Source organism: Colius striatus, chromosome 15 (assembly GCF_028858725.1).
Source record: "Colius striatus isolate bColStr4 chromosome 15, bColStr4.1.hap1, whole genome shotgun sequence".
In the NCBI taxonomy this organism is placed as follows: Eukaryota; Metazoa; Chordata; class Aves; order Coliiformes; family Coliidae; genus Colius; species Colius striatus.
Window position 1 is genome coordinate 7,746,691 of NC_084773.1, and position 24,612 is coordinate 7,771,302.

General features: G+C 41.3%; 2 protein-coding genes across 11 annotated transcripts in view; one reads left to right on the plus strand and one right to left on the minus strand.

Annotated features, from left to right (window-relative positions):
- Nucleotides 1-9,570, plus strand: part of TMEM40 (transmembrane protein 40) — a 29,249-nt gene extending 19,679 nt beyond the window's left edge. For 8 of the 10 annotated variants that reach the window (XM_062008622.1, XM_062008628.1, XM_062008630.1 and 5 more), the window contains one exon: nt 552-3,715. The gene's annotated coding sequence lies outside the window, so the exon portion shown is untranslated. Of the gene's footprint in view, nt 1-551; nt 3,716-9,074 lie in introns of those variants that run through there. The other 2 variants (XM_062008623.1, XM_062008625.1) reach the window with 2 other exon arrangements.
- Nucleotides 1,204-24,364, minus strand: TKT (transketolase). The gene is made up of 14 exons (XM_062008621.1): nt 24,135-24,364; nt 19,118-19,235; nt 18,082-18,195; nt 17,361-17,458; nt 15,599-15,790; nt 14,671-14,789; nt 12,732-12,925; nt 11,960-12,124; nt 10,534-10,690; nt 5,878-6,008; nt 4,595-4,678; nt 4,337-4,430; nt 2,590-2,712; nt 1,204-1,507 (listed from the first exon to the last, which is right to left on the minus strand). Exons 1-14 carry the CDS (start codon nt 24,239-24,241, stop codon nt 1,320-1,322), a joined length of 1,884 nt encoding a protein of 627 aa, XP_061864605.1. The 5' UTR covers nt 24,242-24,364; the 3' UTR covers nt 1,204-1,319.
- Between the last annotated feature and the right edge of the window lie 248 nt (nt 24,365-24,612).

The following is a 24,612-nucleotide window of genomic DNA, read 5'->3' on the forward strand; positions in this document are numbered from 1 at the left end:
GTGTCTATTTCCTGCTGTTGGTCTGGGAATAGTTTTGTGCAGAGCAGTGCAGCATTGTTCAGGTCAAAGAGCTTTTGAGTAAACTGAAAACCAGCCTGTCACCCTGCTCTGCTGAAAACTGCTTTTTGAGTTTACTCTGCTGTGTAATACCTTCCTGGAATAGTCAGGATGAGAAACATATTGAAGTACTACAGATGGTTCCAAATGTGCTACTCTGCAGTCAACAAAATGAATTTTAAACTTTAGAAACAACCCAGAAGCTGCTTGAGAGTAAAATAAGCAAAACATTTTAACATAGCAAAACATTTCAACATCACCCAGTGAGTGGACCTTGTCACATGAGATGAGCAGCTCATACAAGTCAGAGCAGCTCTTGTGAGAAAGGTCAGTTCTAGAGAAAAAGCAACTTACAGGTTCAGCTGCCTCCTCTCAGGTATCTGGCAGTTTCCTTCTGCTCTTTCTGCTCCTTCCTCTTGAGTCCATCTTGGTACATTAAGCCTCTTGCCTGGTGGCCACTCTCATGCTGGTTCCACATCTCACCCCTGCTCCAGCACTGGCCGAGGACTCAAAAATATGACACAAGTTCCCATGAAGAGCTTCAATCTCCTGCTACAAGCTTGTGCTCACTGAGTGTCCAGGTCCAGCAAGTCCCTCCCAAGACCATGGTTCATCCCTCACTCCCAGGGTCCTACCTCCCCAGTCTGGTTCCCCAGGAACTAGGACATCTCCTTCCATCTCCACATTATCCAGCACACAGGGTGTTTTCCTTCATATCTGTGGCTTCCTCTGGCTGAGGGGAACGGAAGCAAAGGCACTGGCCCTTGTCCTCCTCAATACACACCCTTCCTTTCCCATGCCCAACGTCTCTGTCCAGAAGTGGAGCTGCTGAACCCTTTGTGGCTTGCTGCCAGAACTCTGTCTTTGCCAAACTCCATCAAGACAGGATCTTAATTTCCAGCAGTAATTTGGACAGAACACTGACCAAGTCACTCAGTTCAGTCAAGGCTGCAAAGGCCAACGTCTGTTTCCCTGCTGACGCACAGCCCACCACAACCCTCAGTGAAACCACCACAGGAGCAGGCAGGCAAAGGGCTGTTCACACCAACTGTTCAATAACCTGAAGGTTTTTCAAGGACTGAAAACAGTCAGATGCTACCTTACTGCACAAAATCCCTCAGAGGGAAAGAAAGGGACTAGAGAAGGTTATTTAAGCTGGTATTTTTATTAGAACTCTCTACATAAAGCACCTTTGCCTGCCTTAAACTTACAGTACTTCTCTGAACGCTGCTTCTCTGTAGCACAGCAAGAGATGCTTCAAACTACTCCGCATTTCTTGATTTGGACACTGCCATCTTAACAGCCTGCACAATGGCATCTTTGTCAATGCCAAACATCTTCAGGAGCTCGGCCGGCTTCCCGCTGCGCGGCACGTGGGACACGGCCAGGCGATGGACTGTGACCCCCAGCTCGCCCACCACTGTGGCACACACCGCCTCACCCAGGCCACCTAGGAGAGAGGCAGACAGGACATGCACCTGCACCTTCAACATGCAACAGAGACTGCACCTAACCCTCACCCAAAGGCACGTCAAACCCTGTGCTCACACGCTGATGAGAAACATCAATCACAATGTATGTCCAAGTTGCCTGTTTGTGAAATGAGACCGATCCCCTATTTCCTTGGCATTCGAGGACACATTCTCTGAGGGGCACAGAACTGCCAGGAAGCCCTCACCCATTCAGCACCAGCCACTTGTTCACAGTTGGACTCCATTGTCCTATGGGTCTATTCCAACTGGAATGATTCTGTGATCTTCAATAAAATCCTGGCACAGAAGCTGAGGGAGTCTAACAGAGACAACTCTGCTTCTCCCAAGAAGCATTTTCAGATATACAGTAATCATCTTAGAAATTCCATCTTGCATGCATCATGCATTTTTTACCATAGCTAAGAATATTACCATATCCCGGCAACAGACTAAAACTGCCTATAAGCAGGTGAAATGAAGGAACAAAAAAGAGTCCAATGAGGATATAAAGTGCTCTGGCTCTTCACGTGCCCTGACATGCAATTTTAAGAGTACTGGAGGTGAAAGAGAGAGAAATTTATCCCATAGAACGGCTGCAGAAATTGCCAAAACCATCTGACTTCAAGAAACCTGGAATCAAGCTCTTGGACACAGGGAAAACTCGAGAAACCTGGACAGCAATGTCCTGTCTTGCAGCATAACAAACTGCAGAGCAGCCCCATAAAGCTGTTTCTGGAGTATTCTGTGCAGAATCACTGCACCACAGCAGGAATTTACAGTTTCCCCAGGCACAAATGAATCGAGACTTCATTGGGACCAAGAATGCAAAGAGGCAGACAAGGCCAAGCTAATCAGAAAGGCAGCCCTGATTAACCCATTATATCTTAGGAAACTTTCAACAGTGTTACATTATAACAGCAATGAAAAAGGCTAAAATCTCTCTTTTGCTTCAACTAACAAAAGCATCAGGTCCCACACGTCTCTCAGGTAAGGAGAAGCCGTGACCTTCCAACTCCTGGCGAACAACTGTGTGGGCTGTGACCTCCCAGACCCAGCTCACCTTCATGGTAATGGTCCTCAACAGTCACGATTCTGCCCTTGGTTGCTCTTGCACTTTCAAGTATTGTCTTCTTATCCAGGGGCTTTATAGTGAAGGGATCAATCACACGGATGAAGATTTTTTCTGCAGAAATGGAATGAAATTATTTGCAACAGGAACTTAAGAGAGTGCAAGAGAATGCAAGTACAGCCCCAGCGATCTTTTAGAGCTGTCATGAAAACTGACTACACTAACTCCCACGTGTACCCATGGCTTGGCTTGTACTACACAACTCAAACAACCCTAATTTTTGCATGTAGTCTTTCTTCATGCACCCTCTAAGACAGCAATATCCATCCATTCCACAGACAAAACTCCTGAGGCAGAAAAGCCTTGGGAAAGTGACTCAGGATCACTAGGAGTGTGCATTAGTGACCTAACTGGCCTTGCACAGGTAAGAGCAGAATCTAGTCACCTGGAAATCCTCCTTCCTCAGACTGTCAGTCCCATTTCCCCCTGCCCCCCACCTCCCTTTTATTACCAAGCGAAGCATAATTCCCTTCTGCTTCCTCAGTCTGTAGGCATTCTGAGTTCTTCATTGCACGCTGCCCACCTATCAGGTATGCCTCTTTCAACTGCCCAGCCCCTGATCATGGCCTCCTTAAGGCTTGCATCAAAATCAGACTTTGTCCTGCCATCCCCAGAAGGCCCAAACCGCCTGTTAAAGCCACATAAACAACAATTGTTCATAAAGAACTGCAAATTACAGGAGGTTTAGTCTGATCCCGCCTAAGCTGAACAGAGTCAACTCTAACCACAAATAAAGAAGCCTGATGTTAACACTGATAGTTTTGGGACTGAAGGCTCTTCAGTGGCCAGTATATTTTAGGTATTAGACACTGCCTTGACACTAAGGGATTATCTCTCTATAACTGGTTAATCACACTTCAGGATCAGCAGAGCATCACAAAAGCATAGAAAATGCAGAGAAGTAACAACAGACCTGAAAATACAATTTTCAGAAAGTCCTGAGCCTGAAGGCTCAAGGTCATGACAAAATATGTGTCCACCTAGACACGGCACACAAAGCTACCCATAAGCCACATTAATTGTATTATCTCTCACTATTTCTAATCTCTTCCTAGGCACATACTACTGACTCAGAGATGGGTTTTTGATGGTTTCCTTCTCTTATTTCACTGAAGGATTTTTATCTTCTCTGTGAGGAGTCAGTGCATTTGAGCACTATCATAGTATCACTGCCTCTCATGCTATGTTAAAAGTCTATAAACTCATTCAAAACCAGCGACTTGGCAGTGAACCATGCCCACACAAAGGCGCTGGGTATCAAGAGCACTGCGTAAGGGCATGGGCAGTTGCTGTGACTCAGCTGACAATTTGCCTTTTGTTAACTGGTCTGGCCTGATGGCATCCTATTGTCTCCCAGTCTGCCCAGACAATGTGCCAGGGGAGGACTGCTCCAGCTTCCTCTAAGATTCTGCCTTCAGGGCACTCTCAGACACATTAGGTGTTCTAAGGAGACTTGGATCTGATCATTTTGGCAATTTGCATGGCTACTGATGCTGCTGTAAAGTGACTAAAACCGACTTAATTAGGCAAGATTGGCAGCTAGATACTACATTGCATCGGATCAGTTTAACAAGTGACTAGCTAACTTATGTTTCCTGGTACAAAGGGTGAGTAGTGGGGCGAGTGTAAAAATGAGAAAAAAGGGACATTTACACCACCTCCCTCCCCATTTGCTCACCTTTTCTCAGCTGCTCTGCTGCAGCCAGAGCCTCATGCAGAGTGACTCCTGCTCCAATCACAGTCACCTGGTCATCCTTACTCTTCAGAATCACCTGTAAAAAAAAGTTTCCATATATTTTTAATGATAAATCTAACTGATATTTCTAGCAGTTCTGGAGGTTTCATTGAAAAGATTAAATTTGCCATTGTAACTCTTTAGAGGGAAAAGGGTTTTTACAAGAGGATTTCTGGTTCTGTTTGTCTGGGCAATATTTACCTTTGCCTGCCCAATGTGGAAGTCCTCATTGTTGTTGTAAATGACAGGATTTTCAGGACGACTAGTTCTTATGAAACAAATGCCCTGTTTCCGAAGTAAACATGTTATAAGTTACAAAACCAGAAAGGTGCTGACACTGCAGTTTGTAAACACTATGAATAAAATACAGCAAAACGACCTGTTCTATATATCTGGTTTTAACCCTTCCATGTCACCCCCCTGTTTCTACTGAGTAACTTCCTTTCCCCTGGCAACTCCCACTAATCCCTCCAGGTAACCTCTTCCCAGAGCACTCTGATAAGTTACAGCTTTCTTTCTGATTCCAAGATCTTTATTTCTGTTTTCCTGGGGAAACAGATAATCCTACAAGTTAATTAGGATCTTGGAACTTTGCCATAAGTGTGCACATTTTATTCTATTGACTTTAAAGCAAAAGAAGAAATGCTGAACTAAAAGCAAGGAAAAATGCTTCCAGTTAATGTTCTGATGACCTTCCAAAAAAAGGTAACAAATCAGTACTTAAAACCGATCTCTTCCTCACACTACCTCACTCTCCCTTTCCCTGCCTCCATCCTCACCTTTTTTCACAAAGCACAACATTTGTTACATAAAACCAAATTTCCACACTTCACTTAAAAGCTGTATTAACAAGATTGCAACTTTTCAGATTATTTGCTCCTTTCTCAAGGCAAATTCCTACAGCAGCCAAAAGAAGCCCCATTCACCAATGATGTTTGGCCATGACTATATCAAATTAGCTGAAGGTAAGAGAGATCAGAAACTGTCACAGCCACGTGGTCTTCAACCACAGTCCAATTTAACTGCAGTCCATCATTGGTAACAGAGGAATGAGCAATGAGACTGTGAACTAGTGTAAACACCAGCTCTCAGTATCTCCAAAAGGTAGACTAATAGCAGACCTGACTCTTGCACTTTCATGTACAGGCACTTGACCGAAATCCTCAAGATAAATTTACCTTTCCATAGCCAACTTCAATTGTGACCCTAGAGATGTCATACTAGGAATGTTACTTTCTGTAATTTTGCTAAAGACCAACAATAGTTGTTCACCTCCCCAAATCCAGCCCACAGCATTCCAGACTGTTCATTCTGCTCTAGCCTGAATGTCTGCAGCCTTTCCATGCAAAGAAAACATCCCACTGCCACGCTGGAGCTTTTGAAAGAATTTATGTGGGTAGAGACATGCAAGAAACATGCCAGAAGCAACAAAAGCAGTACCAAAAAGAAATTATTCTCTGGCTCAGAAGTCCTGCAATGCAAACCTTGGTGTTGGCAGCTATTTCCACTGCTTTTTCAGTAGCTACAGCATCGCTGGGGTAAAACACAGTGGCATTGGGAATAGCACGGAACATGCATAGATCCTCCAGTCCCATCTGAGACGGCCCATCCTCACCTAAAAGAATTAAACCAGGGTTACAAAAGAGTTAAGTGCACAATTTTGACCATCACTCAACATAGTAGTAAGGGTCAATATAAACCAGAAAAAGAAAAAAGTTTTAAAATCAGGCACACACAGGACATGCAAGTCTACCTGCTTAAGAAAAGAATCATCTTCTCCTTAAACTTGGAACCATCTAAATAGTAAAGGAAGACAGAGAAAGACTAAAAAGAAAGAGAACGGGAGTTAAAAGAAAAAATAGAAAATAAAATGTAACAATAAAACAACACAGAAAGGAAAACAACCAAAGCAGGAAGGGTACAGATAAAGAAAGAAAGTCACAAGATATCTGAGCATCTTCAGATGTACATGTACTGAGGCTGCACAAGCAAAATTTATACTTGTCATTAGTGGTCCTCTAGATTTAAACTGCTGGCAATGTGAAAGGAGAATTGCATGTGTTCCATCAGAAATGGAGTGCACTTGGCCTGACTATTCTCAGATTCTCAGGCTCACTTCAAGATTAAATGAAGGGTATGTGTTTTCAATACTATAAAAAAAATGTGAAGAGCAATAGGGCATCCATGTTGTTAATTTCACAGCTCAAGCACCTTATGACATAAACTGCACATCTATCAAAAGGAACTCTTAGTCAGAACATGTGCTGGATGCCATGATTTCTTATTTTTAAAGAAACAACCACCACAACACCCCCCACCCGCAACAACCTTACATAAGGGTGCTTTGGGCATTGTTCCAAACTAACCATGCAAAGAGTTCTGAATCCAGTCATGTCACAGCCTGCAGAGCAGAAGCAGGGCAACAAACCTTCCCACATGCACCCACTACCTGTTGTTACTCAAGAAGGACGTGTTGACGAGGAAGGAGGAGAGCATTTTCATAAGAGCAGCACAAAAGTCTGAAGAACTTTAAACATGTTAAAGAAATCAATCATTGAACTCTGCCACTACGCATTACTAATAAAGTCAGCACCAACCAGAAAATGAACGTCTCGGCTTTCAGTCATGACAGGAAGAAAACCCTCAACATCACACTGTCTAAATCTGCATGCACTCAGACTTAATGAGGGGGATCTCAGTGGGCCTTTTCCTTCCCTAAAATGCACCCACACAATGTATACAGAGCAGAAAAGTGAAATTATGAACACCACATTTAACCAGTACCTGAATCAGAATCTTACCCGAGGTAAAGAGTACTCATGCTTGTGCTACTTCAGCCAGTGTGATGCCAATGCTACCACTATTCACAGTTCATAAGGTAATTTATAGACTAGCACTAAGTTGAGTCCAGTCCCAAGTGCATCTTCACAACACTCTTGATTTACATGGCTTTACAGTAACGTGGGTCGAAAGACACTAATTTTCAATTCCACCTGAAAAACCTACATTTATAGCTTAATATGAACAGTATCAAATGCCTAGAATACAAAACTGGTTGTCCAAACAACTGATATTTCTAGTTTTGGTATATGCACATTATGACTTCTTTCCCTAAGTGTTCAGTTTGGAAAAACCAGATTTTCCATTATTCTCTTATGTATGATCTTCAAAACATATTTAACGTTTCATTAGATGGTTTGGTCCATCAACAACTATTGGTCTAGGAGTGAACTTAATGTAAGTTCAGAAGGTCATTGCAACAGTTATTTCTCATAAATTTAATAAGTCCAAGTTTCAATGCAGCAGAAGCCCAGGTCTACCTAGAACTGCATACAGAAAACTTCAATTTTCACCACAGATCCAGTTAGGATCAGTCAGGATTCTGAATTCCATGCAGACCCAAAGTTCTAACAGTATACTTAATAATGAATTAAGTATACTTAATTCATACCCTTCCATTTAAAATTGAATTTTTTAACTGCAAAAAGATTTCACTGAATTATTTTCTTTTACAACTTAGCTGTAAAACTTTGGGTTCAAATTCTTTTTTTTTTTTGAAAATCAGAGTTGAGGCCTGAATCAGATTTGTAACTCAAAATACTTCATAAATCTAAGTATGCACTTCACAATCACAATGCCCAGCAGAACATTTCAAGTGCTGAAAATTGAAACTTGCAAGTGTAGTTCTAGGAGACAATCCAGGTAACCCAAAGGAGTTTTATCTTTCAAAATAAGCAAAGATCAAAGCTAATTTGCTCTTGCACCAAGACCCTTTCCTGCTCGCTAAAAGACTAAAGCTGGATGGAACTAGGCTAGAATGAGGTAGGAAGACTGATTTTAAAAAGGAGAGGCTTGTAATAGAATCACTTCCTTAATGACATACACAAGCTGTAATCTGATAGACTCTACTTACAGTCTAAACTACTAAAGCATAGTCTATACTACTGCAAGTTAAGCTTGAGGTTCTGGATGACACACATTTATGAAGCATCTTTCAATCCTTACCAATACTTAAAGGTCAAACTAACAATTTTGCTTTAAACAAAAAAACCCAACCCTCCTTCAAATCATATTGCTAGGCAAAACTATTGAATCAGCTGAAAAACTGATGTATGCAGAGAGCCTTAATTTACTACTCATGTCTGCTCTCCTCTTGCTTTTTCCCTATAAATACCTCGTAGTTTTTCAGACGTGAACATCTACTGGCATTTCCCCTCTTGGTATGCAAGTCTGCTCCTGTTTCATACAATCACAGAATAGTAGGGGTTGGATGTCTATGCACTGCATTAAAAAAAAAACAAAACAAAACTCTCTTCTTCTCTCAAAACAAAATCAAACCCCAATATGATCTGACAGGTACCAAATAGTTATGATGGAAGCAAATAGCAGAGAAGGTACTGCTAGTGAGGGCACTCAGTCTGTTTATGAGATCTGCTGGCTATACTGCAACACATCTGAAGTCTTACCAGAGAAGAGCCAGAGGCTCCTGAGGTAACAAGGAGCCAACAGTGAAATACCTCAAACTAACTGAGGGGTGTTTCTCTAAGAAGGTGACACTGCCAACAGCCCAGCTGAAGTGCCTCTACACCAAGGCACACAGCAGGGGCAACACACAGCAGGACCTGGAGCTGCTGTGGTGTTAGAAAGCTGTGACTTAGTTGCCATTGTTGAAACTTTTTAGGACAAACGTGGTGACTGGAGTGCAGCTACTGATGGCTACAGGCTGTACAGGAGAGACAAGTGAGGAAGCAGGGATGACAGCATTGCCCTCTACATCAAGAAATAGATAAAGTGTGAAGAGCTGTTGCTGACGAATAGCCATGAGCATTGAAAGCTTATGGGTAAGAACCAAAGACTGAGACAAGAGAGAGAACCCTGTGGCTGGTGCCTACTACAGGCCACCTGATCAAGGGGAGCCCATTGCCTCCAGCTACAGGAGGTATCCTTCTCGCAGGCTCTCATCCTGCTGGGTGACTTCAACTATTCTGGGCTGCTTTTGGCTGGGATAGAATTAATTTTGTTCTTAGCAGTTGGTATAGTGCTGAGTTTTTGACTTAGAATGAGAATAATGTTGATTGGGAATAGCCCTGCCAATAAGGACCTGGGTGTATCAGTGGATGAAAAGCTGACACGACCTATCAATGTGTGCTCCCAAGCCCAGAAAGTCAACCATATTCTGTGCTGCAATATAAGTGTCCTGAGCATGTAAAGGAAGATAATCCTGCCTCTACTCTGCTCTAGTGAGGCCTCACCTACAGTACTGAGTCCAGCTCTGGAGCCCTCGGCACAAGAAAGCACATGGACCTGTTGGAGCAGGTCGAGAAGAGGGCCACAAAAATGACCAGAGGAATCTAACACCTCTCTGGGGTCGTTCAGCTTGGAAGAGAGAAAGTTCTGAGAAGACCTTATTGCAGCCTTCCAATACTGAAAGGGGACTTATACTGTCCATTGCTGGGGGGGTTGGACTAGATGACCTTTAAAGGTCTCCTCGAACTCAAGCTATTCTATTATTCAGTTTCCTGCACTACATAACCTATTCACAATTCTTGTTTCATTTGTACTTTGAGGTTTTGGGTTTTTTAAATCAACACATGAACTGCTCTGGTAGTAAGATATACTGAGATAAACTGAAGCAATTATTTCCAATCTGTGATCTTCAAAGGCGTAATAAACCAAAACCATTTATGCCTTGTAAAGTGCTTTTGAGATTGGTGAACAAGTATCATCAGTTACTCATTTTAGGGATTGAGAAACAAAGGTACAGTAAGCACATGCCAATTCTCACCACAGACAACATCAACTGCAAAGATGGAAAGAACCTAAGCTCCTCACTTTCAATCCAATCCCTTTGTATCACTCTGTAGCTGTAGAGTAGAAAGGCTAGTAGGGAAAAGTCCTATTTTTATAAGGCCAAACTGATAAAGAGAGAAAAAATGTAGATGAGTTGATGAAGCCTTGAAATATTCTTTCCGAACACAACACGTCTGATAAAAGTGAACTGCAAATATGACTTCTTCCTATAAACGATGCCACTGTTATATCATCACAGCTATATTACTGATTGTCTCCACAAAGCACTATCAGATACTTATCAGTAAATGGATGGGAACTGCTGATTGATAAGCCACAGCTGCCCTTACCAATAGAAACACCGCAGTGCGACCCACAGAGATTGACGTTGCTCTCGGAGATGGCAGCCATACGGATCTGGTCAAACGCCCGGGTGAAGAAGGTGGCAAAGGTGCTGGCAAAAGCAACAGTTCTGTCACGAGTGGCACAACCAACTGCAATGCTCACCTGAAAAGAGGGAGATTGTACAAGAACAGTGAATTCCTTATCTATTGATCATTTCCAAGAGGTCATCTGTGGAATACCTCACCATACAACTTCAGCAGAAGCTGTCAGTGTCAATGCAGGTTAAAAATCTCTGCCCAGTCCTGCTCCTAATAGTTGGCTTTTCCAAAAAAGAAAGGAGACACCTCACTCTCTCAGTACCTGTCCTCCATCTGCTCCTTGCCTCAACTGCTAACTGGTTTTGTTGATCCTTACTGACAGCTTCTTTTCTTTATCTGCTCCAAGCAGGCATTCACAGAGTTTTGACGCCTAGCCTCATCTTTCCTTTCCTGGATCAAAGGCTTACACACTTGCAGTCCAAAGGACATGGTTTTACTAACTCCAGCACACAAAAGTTATCATTACTGAGTGAGAATAGATCTACGTGTGTTATTTGGACTGCTGTTTACTAAAAGGGCCCTTCTTCAGCAAGATGAAAATCAGAACAAGGTTGTTAAATTATTTATTGCTATGACTGCCCCGTACATATATTTTACACAGAAACTGGTCCATCCTTCATGGCAAATTTCTCCTATGCTAACATAAATCCAAAATGCCTGACTCAAGCTCCTAAAACTGCCCTACTATAAAGTTTACAAGAGACAGTCTGTGGGTTCTTTGGCTATAAGTCATTAGACAACAACAAATTTCTGACTGAATTTATGTCTTTGATTTCATTTGCTTCAGTGAACCCATACAAACATCTACCAAAGATGCAGTTAAACTGATGAGTCATCAAATGATTTCAGTCCTTTCTGTATAAATGTCATCAGGGTAAAAGTACTAACTGCTTTTCTGTCTTCATCTTTGTACCCCAGTCTAGCATAGAACTCAATGTCACGTTTTGACATTCCATTTCCTATGAAGGAAAAAAATCCACCAAACTGTAAAAGGTCTTTTGATAGTTACATCTCTACAGATCACACTGTGAAAAATATTACTGTTGTTTACATGTTGCCATCTCCTTGTGTTCTCCTGAAATGCAGAGAATATACACATAAATAAAAAAGAAGGGGATTTAGGAAAGAATGATTAGAAGCACTACTGTTGTATGTGTCTGTAAGCTTTTCCCACAGCCTAGCTTTTCCCTACCAAGCCAGCAAGTTAAACTAAATATCCAAGAATATTCATAAAAAGCAAATATTTATCCCCCACTCTCTGAAGATTCAGACTGAATGGTCTCAGATCCTGCTGGGTAATACTAGTATTCCATAAAAGCAAGAGAGCAGTTACCATGTTCTGTTCAGCGATGTAGCATTCAATGTATCGACTGGGATGTTCTTTCTTAAACAGCTCTGAGAAGGTGGAGTTCTTTGTGTCTCCATCCAAAGCAATAACTCGATCGTTAGCATGGCCCAGTTTTGCAAGTGCAACACCGTAAGCCTTGCGGGTAGCCCACTAGGAAAAGATAAACACAGCAGCACTGTTATAACTTTCTCTTTCTAGAAGCCTTTTCTTGTTTTTGCTTGAGTGCACGCACATACGTTTAAACCAAAACACAACCAAAACCATTCTACACGTTAGCAATATCAAAAGTGCATGAGAACAGTGACACACAGAAGAGTAAACAAAGAAAAGGAAAATAGAGTGAGGCATCAGGACACACACCTATGCAGAAACCCAGGTAGGAAATTTTGAAAACCTTGGTTTCCAATCATGGAAATTCATTAAACCTCATGGAGCTCCTTTAGTTGTAAATATACATAAAACAGTCTGGACAATTGGTAATGGTCACAAAATGCAGAAGAGTGCTGTGAGTCTATATTTTTCGAGGTCCCTTCCAGCCCTTGAGATTCTGCGATTTTAATATACCATGTTGATGCCCAGTGGGTTGAAAGGCTGTGTCACATCCCAGAGGTAGGTATTTACTGGGATATTCCAAAAGGAGAGAAGAGGTGAGTAGCTGAAATCATGGCAAGAGGTAACACAAAACCTCCTATCATACATTGAACAGTCTCTCACTTTGAAGATATCTGACAAACATTGAAAAAAAAAAAGGTAGTACCTTTTCTCCCACTTTGTAAGTTGGTGGAGATGGCATCTTAATGTTTCTAATATTTACTATAGGTGCATCTTCTTCTGGGAGGGCTGGAGAAAGCTTTTTCTTATTTTGGATTTTGTCATCTATTTCCTGAATGATTTGTTCAGCCATGTTTTTTGGAAGAGGCTTTCCATGCCAGCTTTCCTTATCTTCAACACCTGTGCATTTAAAATTGCATTACAAAAGAAGAAATATATAAAAACTATTTATTAAATACTATAAATGTAATAAATATTAAACCATTATTAACACTATTTTGGATTAGATGATCTTTAGAGCTCCCTTCCAATCTCTACCAGGTAAAAGTGCAGTGGAGTATAACAGTCTACTATAGTCTCCCAAAGAAGGACTTATTCTTCCCACTCTAAACAACTTCTGTAGTATTCAATTACACTAAGACAGACATACTTAAATACGTGAGTCAAATCCCCTATATTCCAAACTAGTGATGACATTCCAGCGTCTTCTACTGAAATTATTTCTAAACTAGCACCTAAAAGATCTGGTCCACAAGTGCAGCAAGTAAACAGTAAATCAGTGTGAACAGTTAACATGAAATTTCAACACTTAGGCCTAGATAAACTTAGCTAAGTTTCAAAGAATAGTTAACCAAGCTGTCTTAATTCAAACAAGATCTGACATTTTACAGCTGTATTTTAATAGCTTCTGATGACTCTTATCTTCATGTACCCAACACTAACAGCAAAATTACCTTTCCGGCTGATATGCCGCTTTTCACTAAGTCACTAAGAATAATGAATTTTGCTTTCTTACTCAATGAAAAGGAATGAAGATAGCCACTCCTGTTATTAATACTTATCTGGTCAGAAAGACAAATCCAGAGAGTGCTGCTAAAACCTACAGCTGAACAGAATCATGGCAACCCCATACACACTGAACATGCGTTTACTCCACTCTGTGGACACAATGCTCAGCAGCTAACACACCTCTCATTTGCAAGAACCAAAATAATTTTCATAGCACTAACACTGTTGAAAAATAGAAAGAGTTTGAAAGACTTTCTGCAGGCCATTGCTCAAATGTGTAGGTACCTATCTGTCCCCCAGACAAAGACATTTAGGTACATTTCACACCATGTGAATATTAAAAAAGGACCTTAGTAATACTGCAAATGTCCAAATTCAAACAGGTGGTAACCTATGAAATAATTTCTTTAGACTACTGTTATCCTGTGTCTCCACGAATTACACATTGAATCACACGAAATAACCCGTAGCATGACCAGGTAGCTTATGTAGCATGACTCCTGCAGCTTTGCATCCCTCCTCATTTTCTGTGCATTGATACTGCCTGGCTGGTAACAAGCAGACAGTTAACCACAACACAGGGAGCTTCTATCACAAAGCTTCTGTCCCTTTTCAAAGTGATCTCTGTGAGTCTAGGGATCAACAGCAAGCCAACAAGGTTGCCCTCTTTTGCTAGGGTGATTTTCAAAATCAAGCCATATGGTCCAACATTCTCCCTACACCCTCACCTTCCAGACTAGAAACGACTTTTAAAGAGTAATAACTCAAGTACATCTGTCAGTAAAGTAAACCCTACTCACAACTGGGGAGTGGAAAAAGCCCAGCCATCATGGAAGTGCACTTGGCTGGATAATGTGAAGAACTGAGAGACAAATCTTTGCCAGCTTCCAATTAAGTGTCCATTTAATGTTCTCCATAAGGAAAGACAACAAAAGGAAGAGACAACAGGGTGAAATTCCGAGTTTTCAGACTGTTTGGTATTTTGATCAAGTAAAAAAGCTGACAGTGTATCAACTTTTCTCTAATGTACAGAACACTAAACTTCTGTATTTTTTCCAATGATTGCACTTTTATTGCAGCACTATGTACATACATTATACACACATGTGAATGCAAAGCAATAGATATTTTATTACCTGATATGCCTTTCCCTTTAAATGTCTTTGCAATGATAGCCGTGGGCTGATGTTTGGCCTGGCCAAAGGCTTTGCAAAGTTCCTCCACACTGTGTCCATCAACGATGATAGCATGCCAGCTAAGAACACAAACAGATCAACTGTTTCTAAAGGGTTTTAGCATGTGACAGTCTCTGGTAGTTAGCAATAACAATAATGAATACTAACTACATTCCAATGTGGTCTTTTTAAGAGACCCAAATTATGCTAGAAACATGAACCAGCATTCATTTCAGATCATAAAATATCATAGTTCTTTTTTTATAAGGCAAAATGAGTCACAGAGGGATTAACAGCTAGCAGCTATCTGTGGGCTGTAAATTTTGCTAAGTTATCCTGCATTTCCTCAGACATAACAGCCATTTGTAATCATGAGAGCAAATCAAACGTCTAGAAATCAATTAAAAAATCTGACAATGATAATAACAATGCTCCCATCATAATTTCCATGTCTGCTATTGTATCTGACAGATTTTTATATCATGGATTTTTCCATCTAAATAGAAACATATATTTCTAAACTAAATGAAACCCAATACACAAAGCATTCTCTTAGAAGTAATGGCTTCCATGCCCTTTTTTTCCAGTTGACTTGCTATGAGAGTACTTATGGTCACATAAAGTTACAAATTCTGTAAGTAATGTAACAAAAACTGCTTTAAGATACTCTAACAAATTTAGCTGAGTAAGTAGTGCTTTTTTTTTCTAAACAAAAATTCTGTCACCTTTAATATTTCTGCTGTACCAATAAAGACAACCAACATCAGGCACTATAAGTGACCACTATTCTTGGTGATGGTCTCCTTTAGAGCTGAAAACTCATTTGAAAAGCAAATAAAAGATACAGTTTCCAACAGGAGACTACACTGAACTTCTTCCAATCACATACCCAAAGGCTTCACAGCGTTTTTGGTAGATTTCAACATGATGCTGCAGTGGTGCAGGGTCACTTTGTCCAAGACGGTTAACATCAAATATAGCAACAAGGTTATCAAGCTTGTATAACCCAGCAAAGGCCATTGCCTCCCAAACAGAGCCTTCAGATAACTCTCCATCTCCAAGGAGACAATACACTCGATAGCTAGAAGATGAAAAAAAAAAAAAAAAAAATTGATGTGTAAGCACAATGAAATCAAAAGCAAATCCACTCCAACAATTCACAGTGAGAATTCACTGCTGCTTCTATCCCAAACTCAACTCTCATTGCTCAGTGCGATCAACTCAGACAACCTTAGACAAATTAAATTAAAATACTTTTGAGTTGTTACACATGAAAAAAATAAGATAAGAAATATTGTACTCCTTTCAAATCTTTGTTTCAAAAAAATCAAGTCTGAAGCCTCCCATTTTAAAGCTTGAATGAACAGGCCTGTTAAACATTGTCACTGTGACTCAGCAAGATCACTAACAATGCATGAAAGTTTACTGTCTGCTTCCTCATTCCTAACATACACCCTCTGGAGGGATGACCAATACTTTAATTTCATTAAAGTATAAACTGGACATGAATTCAACTATGGGTTAAAGCATGTTGCATAAGCTGATTCATAATTCAGGGAAAAGATAACCAGCATTTCTCTCTGAAGCTTCTTATTTAGGTAAAACTCAGCAGGGGTACTCTACAGAATTCAGCTGCTGGATTTTTATTACTTTTTTAAAACAAATTTCTTTCATTACTACTCACTTTTTTTGGATGACAAAGCTTTATAAATGTTTATTACCTAGTAAAATTTTAAAACAAAATAATCTAGGTGGTTGTCAGCGGTTTCTTTACCAGACATTTAAGCTATAATAGATTTTTTATTTGAATCCCCCCTGCCATCAGCTGAATCTGAACTCATTCCACACAAGCTGCTCCCCAGTACTGCATGCAAGACCACCTTTTTCTTCTGCCATGTAAGCACTGGTTAGATTTTTTCCACACGTAGCATCTGCTAAACTCAATTAAAATCAGCAAGTCATCTTTCGCAGACATGATTTCAAGCTAGTGAAGTGTAGGGCACATTAACTGGGCAGCCTATGCTCGAATGTACTAGAACTGTCACATAAAATACATCAACTGCATCAGGCTATTTTCCTTCTCATACAGATTTGCCTTTAGACATCTACTTCTCTTGCACACAAAACAAATGGCAGAAGCAGTAATTTTTGTCTCTATGGAGCTGAGTGCCTTTCTGGCAACATTTTGATGTCCTACTTTATGATCCAACTGTGCTATTATTGACCATAACAGTTCCATACCTAGATATAGGTTCTCCGTTATTTGGCACCTGACTTTGAGTAGATGCATCTCTAGTTTGCTGCTTCCTTCTAAAGAGCACAAACCAGTCTCAAAATGGCTACTAATTAACCTCTGGAAGTTAGACGCTGCTCCATTAACTTACTGCTTTTTTCTCTTCAACAATATCATCTTGCTATGCTGTCAGGTTACAAAAGGATTGCTAATCTTTAAATCTTTGGTAGTTTCACTAGCACTGGTTTTGTAATTATCAGGCTAGTGACCTATCCTTTAAAACCTGCATTTGAAATTAAATTTGGTAACGGAGAATAGAATAAAGAAGTTGGGTTTTTTCCCTGGTTGAGATAAGAATATTTTTTCACAAAATATTCCAGTGAATACCTATTATCATGAAACATGAAGATGGAATTACCTGGCTCTGTCAAAGAATTTGCCAGTGTATGCCATTCCACATGCAGCACCAAGACCTTGGCCAAGGGATCCAGTAGCCACATCAGTGAATGCTTGTCTCTAAGAATTAGAAGACAACAAGTATTTTACAGTTAAGAAACAGAGGAACTAAATTCAGCTTCTTAGATATAACAATAAAGCGCAAGTTCTCCTAAATCTTGCCTTGTTCTTCCTGCAATGCACATACCTTGATGATCAGTGTCACAAGTTAATTAAGCCCTCTGAGAGGAAGGAAATAGTACCCACGACCTAGGAACTTCTCAGCTATGCCTTGGATGGTGACAACTAAGAATTGATGGATTTGTGCAAAAAAAGAAACAACTGAAACAACTTCTTGAGAATGGAAAGACTAATGAGATGGCCACACTGGATATAAACACTTGAAATATCAAAAAGCTTCTTAAAGGACGAGAAAAGCCACGCTGGAACTTTATATAATGCTTTTAAAGTGGAAAACATTGACATACAAGACTGCAGGGGAACTTCACTACAACAATAAAGACCATTTTCATATGAACATTCAAACACAGACACTGATTCAGTTGTAGAGCCATAAATACTACTGTCCTCCTTCTAAGGCTTTACTTTTCCTGTACTGTAGCTGGTAGACAAGAATTGCTGCAAAATACATGCACTTGTTTTACAGAAAACACCACTTTATATCAAAGGTTATGAGCACTCACTGGTACTGGGTGTCCTTCTAAGACAGAATCAATTTTCCTCAAGTTCAGTAACTCTGCTTCTTGTAGAAAGCCAGCCTCTGCCCAAACAGAATATAAAATTGGCGCGGCATGACCCTAGAAAGAAACAGAAAATTTAAGCAAAACACAAGTTGCACAATATCCCAGTATCAAGACAAAACTCTAAAAAGCTGACAAACCCTGGAATCACGTTCCACTTAGAAGGTACTGAGTTATACAACGCTTTTACAATGCAACATTCACACTGACGCTTGTTTCAAGGTCCTCTATGCCCCTGCTTAGAGCAACCCATGTAGCTGACTACAGTTAAGACAGAGAATGTAGCACTCGAAGGCTATTTTAGGAGGTCCTCAAGAAAATCAGCATGGAAGAGTAAGATGGTCTCTCAGCCATGTATGTCCAACAACAGCATGGGCACAATGCAAAAGGGGATAAAACTGCTAATGGCCAGTCCAGATTGTAGTTTTATGTGTCTTCTGAACCACAGTGGCTTCAGAAGTAGTACTGACTTTCACATCATACTGGCACAGTAGGAACGCAAACTAATCACTAACCTACCATGTAATGCTCCCTGAAAAGCTGACAGTAATTAGTGCATATTGTGACATGACTGCAGGCATAACAGCATGGCTGCATTTAACAAGTAGAGCACAAAAGCTAACTGCAACTTACTCATTAGAAAACTAGTTATGTCAAAATAAAACAGGTGTTAATATTTCTTGATACATTTTATAGACAATATAAGGCCATTTATTATTTAATATTGGAACTTAACATAGTGAAGTCAGGACTTCATACAGACACATTATACTGACACTTCTTAACAATTTTTGAGTTATGCTACAACTTAACCAGCTTTTATTTGACTTTCTAAACACAACACATTCCAAGCTCTCAAATATTTCTGGTAGACTTCTGCATAGATGCAAGTGTAAGTTAAGGAAGGTAAGTCAACTTAGTTTGCAGACAGACAGTCCTTTACTAGCAGACTGCAAAGTATAGCATAACATTATTTTACCTTGGAAAGAACAAAGCGGTCGTTGCTGGCGTTTCTGGGGTCTTGCACTTTGTACCTCATGGTATGGAAAAACAGCACAGACATAATCTCTGCTGCACTGCAACATGATGTAGGGTGGCTACAAGTCAAGACAGACCCAAGATTACTACTAGTCGTTATTGTTTGCTCAGGTAGTATCTTTAAAATATGACTTTACCAGTCCCATAGTCCTCAGCATTACAATACAACACTAAGTGGTTTTGATAACTCATCCCATCTATTGATACTCTAATAGCAATTAGTTGCACTTTGAGACAAAGGAAGTCTTCTTATCTAGGTGAAGGGGATGTTAAAAGACAGACCCTGGTGACAGCTCAAGGACACATCTTTTAGAGCTCTCTGTTCTTCTTTATGCCGAGGAACACGACCCTAAAGGGTGACAGTGAAGCACAGAAGCAGTATGACCCTGTGCCTGAAATCATACTCTACTGATTTATCTGATGGCAAAAATTCACACCGCTGCAAAAGAAATGAAGACAGCTTTCCATGGGATTTTTGCCACTCACTGCGTGAAAGATTGTAAAGTGTGGCATCATGACTTGTTCAGGCAAGGACAGGTAGTGCAAGATTAACTTTTGCAGAAAATTTGGAACATTTAGAACTGTGTAACATAGGTACTATTTTATTTTACTCTGTTAGAGTTGACAACTAGAATTCCGATTTTTAAAGAGGGCATAAAAAACCACAATTATTATATATCACCTTGCACTGAAACTAGACACAGAAACTTCCTGTCTCCAGTAAACACTCTGATACACACTGTAAAATACCAATTTGCTTAATCTTTGGCTAAGAGAGCAACCAACACTTTCTACATCAACATCTGTAACAGTTTGAAATATTGAACTAGTTGGTTTATCACACATTTTAAAGTATTGGGATGGTCTCTCCCACTGAACTATCTGGGATGATTTTTGTAACTATTTTCAACAGCAGCACATAAAAAGGGTTACCTGCAAGTGTCAAATATTTAGTTATTCCAAGACAAGGTAAATAATTCATTTGAAGTGTAACAGAAGGGCATACAATAACCCTACCTACATTACTGTGATTTAAATAATGATCATGGTAGTTCTTGTGTACCTTTTGAAGGGATGGCACTATTTAACCCCTTGAGGGTATCACCCTTGGCTTTCACTTGCGATAAAGCTTAAAAAGGGTAAGGAGGGTCTTTAAAAACGTTCATGGAGTTCAGAAATTAGCATTTTCCAGATTTTACTGATGTAAACAGGATCATTCTTGACATCAGTGGTTGCTGCTAAGTATAGGAAAGTGAATGACCAACAGCAAGAAGGTTACAGCTGCAGAAAGTTGCACTAGTTTTGGAAATAACTTGTAGTCTCATCTCACTTGTTCTTCTACCAACATCTCTTTTTTATCTTCAACATGATGCTCTTAAAATATTTGACTCTACTTGTAAAACAGGACAAACTTACTATGAAAGTGTCACGTTTGGTTTCCCACATGTACATTTACCATGCGTATTAGGATTAGACAACACTTTCAATAGAACTTTAATAAGAATACTCTCTTGTATTAGCAATAAACCTTCCCTCCCAACATCCCCAACAGTGCTGTAATAACAGAATAAAAACATGCAAAACACTAGCAAAATATGAATTACGGTTAGTGTCCATCCCTTAGTAAGTACTCACACACAGGGAACCAAAAGAATTAGCTTTAAACCATGGTTCAAATGTATTAGTAAATATTTATGTATTTGAGTTAATCAATAAGCCTTACATGCTTGTTTAAAGCTCTCATTCCTTTAATTTTATTAACTTTATACTTAACCATACTTCTATGAACTCCTGGTCTTGGTAAAAAAACTTTTAAACAACCTAAAATAGTAACATGTAGAAATAAAAAAAAAAGTAGAAAATTTAATAAATTATCTTTCAGATTACAAAAAAACCCACCTTGTTACAACTGCAGGTTAATTAAATTACATTCTATTAACAGAAATTATCCCAAATTTAACTACATATCAGATACCAGAAACTCTAAAAGCAGTCACTGAATTTTCTTTCAATATAACCATCTCAACAAGACCTACTGGTCTTCAATTACCTCACGTTTTTCTAGTGCGTCTGTTAAAATAAATCCTTGCTAAGTCTAGCAAAATGTACTTGGATTGGACAAAAACCCCACAGCAAGTCATTGTCACTGTTCTCATGCAATCTTCCATGTTGTGTTCTGACTGATGAACAGCCTAACACTTTGTGGTGTTGGTCCAATGAGGAGATTCTCTGCTACTGAGCATCTAGTGAAGAACTGCCTTAACTTTGAAACACAGCCCTTCAGTAGGAAGCCAAACCAAAATAAATTAGAACACTGAAATCCTGGACCCACAAATCAAGAATAAATTACTCCATTGTAGTTTTGTGGGGTTTTTTATTATTACTCTACATCAATTCATATGAGCTCCATCTACACGAACCCCCACATCTAAACTAAAGACCCTGGTGGCATGTTAACATGGAGCAGGGAGTGGAAGACAAGAACTAAAAACTTGAAAGAGAAAATAATTCGCAACAAGTGATCACACCACACGTTATGAAACTTAACTGCCTCTTAAGAAACTCTTGCAACTTCCACTTTCAAGAATTTAACCATCTAATTCAAGGAAGCTGTGCACTGTTTCAAAACTGCAGAAATGTATCATTAACACAAAAGACACTCTATCAGTTTTAATGAAAGCGTCTGCACTACTTATCTAAAATAAAAACTTCCTCCACACCCAAAAGCAAGCATGTTCAATCTTTACAACTACCAATCAAATTTTTCCCTACCTAAGGCATCTTAAGCACTAATTTTGTTTCCAGTTCACTGAATTTTTCCACTACAGTTGGTAAAATACCCAAAAGTGATATGTTTGAGCATCTTCAGGATCAGACTACGTGAGCTTTTATCTCTTGTCCAGACGAAGGCTGTACTTGCTTTAACAGAAGTTAATACAAGTAAAGAATGCAAGAACTGGTGTCAGATCTTTCACAGAACCATGTGTTGCAATACATGCCACAGTTTACAGAAATTACTTCCTTGAAAGAAATTGACAGGTCCTGTTTTGTGTGAAGTGTTTCATTGCAACTATTTCCTTCAGTTTTACACACCACAGCTTTGATAAACACAAATTTCCTAAACAAAGTCAATGTAAGCATGATAACTTTCTTTTTAATTAATCATAAGCTTCTAATTAAATTAAACATCTTTCTTCATTCTTAGTGTATATCAGCAATTTAAGCCTAGTTTCAGGTTTTGGAAAATACAGGCATAAGGCACAGTTGCTTTAAATATGTATGTGATTTGCCCAACACTGCAATAGACTCTCAATATCGGCACATTACTACACCATCATCTTGGTAGCCAAACCTTATTAAGAAAATACATGGCTTGTCAACAGAACCTTCCCCCCAGAGTCAATCTTTCATCATCTGCTTATTGTCAGGTTGTGTAATAATTTGAGACTCTATACAACTCTAGTGCTAGAATAAACTAGAGTGATTAATGTCTTTGTGCAAGAAATACTCAGTGTTATAGCCATATATGAGCCAGGAATAAAAAATCTTGAGTAAAGCTACTTTTATTGTTTCTTCATAAGCGCGAGAAGAGTTTTATTATTGAATTTCATGGACTTCTTTCTCCAGAATGGACCAAACAAGCTACAGCTTTGTGAAAACACACTCCTATGGCTAGCTCAGAGGTCCTCTGTGCCCCAACACTTCATTTTAAAGGAAGAATCAACGCAGCATTTTCATTTGCTGTATGTGAAAATGAATGAGTTAATATCAGTTTCTGTGTGCTTTAAGAGCCATGTGAGGCAGCCCATGCCAGACACAGGGTGGAAAGGGTAAGGCAATTCAAATAAACTGGCTTGAAGTATTTTACACACCACTTTTCTCCACAGAAACCTCAGCATCCAAAGGACTTTTTTTTTTTTTTAAGCAGCACAACCACTTTCAAAGAGGTCCAAAGGAGGAAATTGCAAGAAGCTGGAATACAAAAAAACCTAAAGCCAGCACTCTACATAGAAGCACTCAACTGTATTATTCAAGCAGAAAAAAATGGCTTTAATTTTACATGACTAAAAGCAGATTGTTTGCAGAGATTTTTTTTCCATAGGTAAAGCACGATCAAAGGAAGGATAACCCTGGAATCTGCACACATCAGAGCCTACGCTAAATCCTGTCCAGAGGCCTGAATAAACTGCCCATTTGAGACCGCGGGCATTTCACAGATAATCCCACTTGGGCTCACTTGAAATTCTGTGCAGAATTAGTTCCAACTGACGGGCACAAAATGAAAAAGAAACAGCTTGTGCCTCAGGCACAAATTCTTTGGTTTTCAGTCCTGCATCAACTTAGCATTCTCGGCCTCTCTCCGCTATCACAACACCCGCGGGCTCCGGCGAGCGACGTGTCCCGCCGTGGGGCGGCTGCCGCCCCCGGGCCGGGCGGCCTTTGGCCGCGGGAGCCCCGCACCTCGCCCGCCTTCCTCGCCCACGGCCGCCATTTCCAACTGCAGCACCTTCACATCGGGCAGCTCCGCGGGAAGCCTCCAGCGTTCCGCGATTTGGCTGTGATCTCCCCCGGTATCATCCCTCCCCCACAGCCCGCACCCAGGTTCCCACTCCCCGCGCAGCGCACATCCCGTCCCGGGGCCGCCTCAGCCCTCCCGCCCAGCCGCGGGAGGCACGGCTGGGGCCCCAGCATCCCGCCTGCTCGCTGTTCTGCAACGACAGAGCGCGAATGGGGAAGGCTCTGCCCCCGGGCAGACACCGGCGTGTCCGCGGGCGGCGGGTGACGGGCCAGGCACAGCCCCTCCAGCGCCACAGTGCCTCGGCCTCGCCGCTGAACGGATGCGCGACCCAAGATGCGGGAGCGCGGCTCGCCGGAGGGGCGGCCGCCGCGTACCCGCGTGCGCACCACGGGGCCGGTCTCTGTTCAGGGGTGCGGCGCAACCCGCCTGCCTCACTCACCCCGAGCCGGCCGCAGTCGTGGCCTTGATAGAGCTGATGCGGAGCCGGTTGGCTGTGTCCTTCAGGGCCTGCAGAGTCTGCTGGTCGGGCTTGTGGTAATCCTCCATGTGTGCGAAGCAGGCGAGGCGCGGCGGCAGCGGGGCTGAGGCGGCGGTAGGAGCAGGGGCCGGGCAGGGACAACGGCGCTCCGCGAGGTCCGTGGACAGCGCGCCTCAGCCGGGCCGTGCGCTGGGGGCGGGCAGAGGGAGGGCTGCGGCCGCCCCGCCTCCCGGCTGCGCCCGAGCGGCCCGCGCGCGGCGCCGCGGCCACTCGCAGGAAAGAGGGCGGGCGCTGGCGGCGGGGCGGGCCTGGCGGGGCCGCGGGCTCCCCCTAGCGGCGGTACCAGGCGCCCCGGGGCGCCGCGCGCAGAGCCGTTGGTGCCATTTCCCGCCCTCGCGTGGCCCTCAGAGGGACGTGGCCGCGCCTCTGCCCGCGCGGT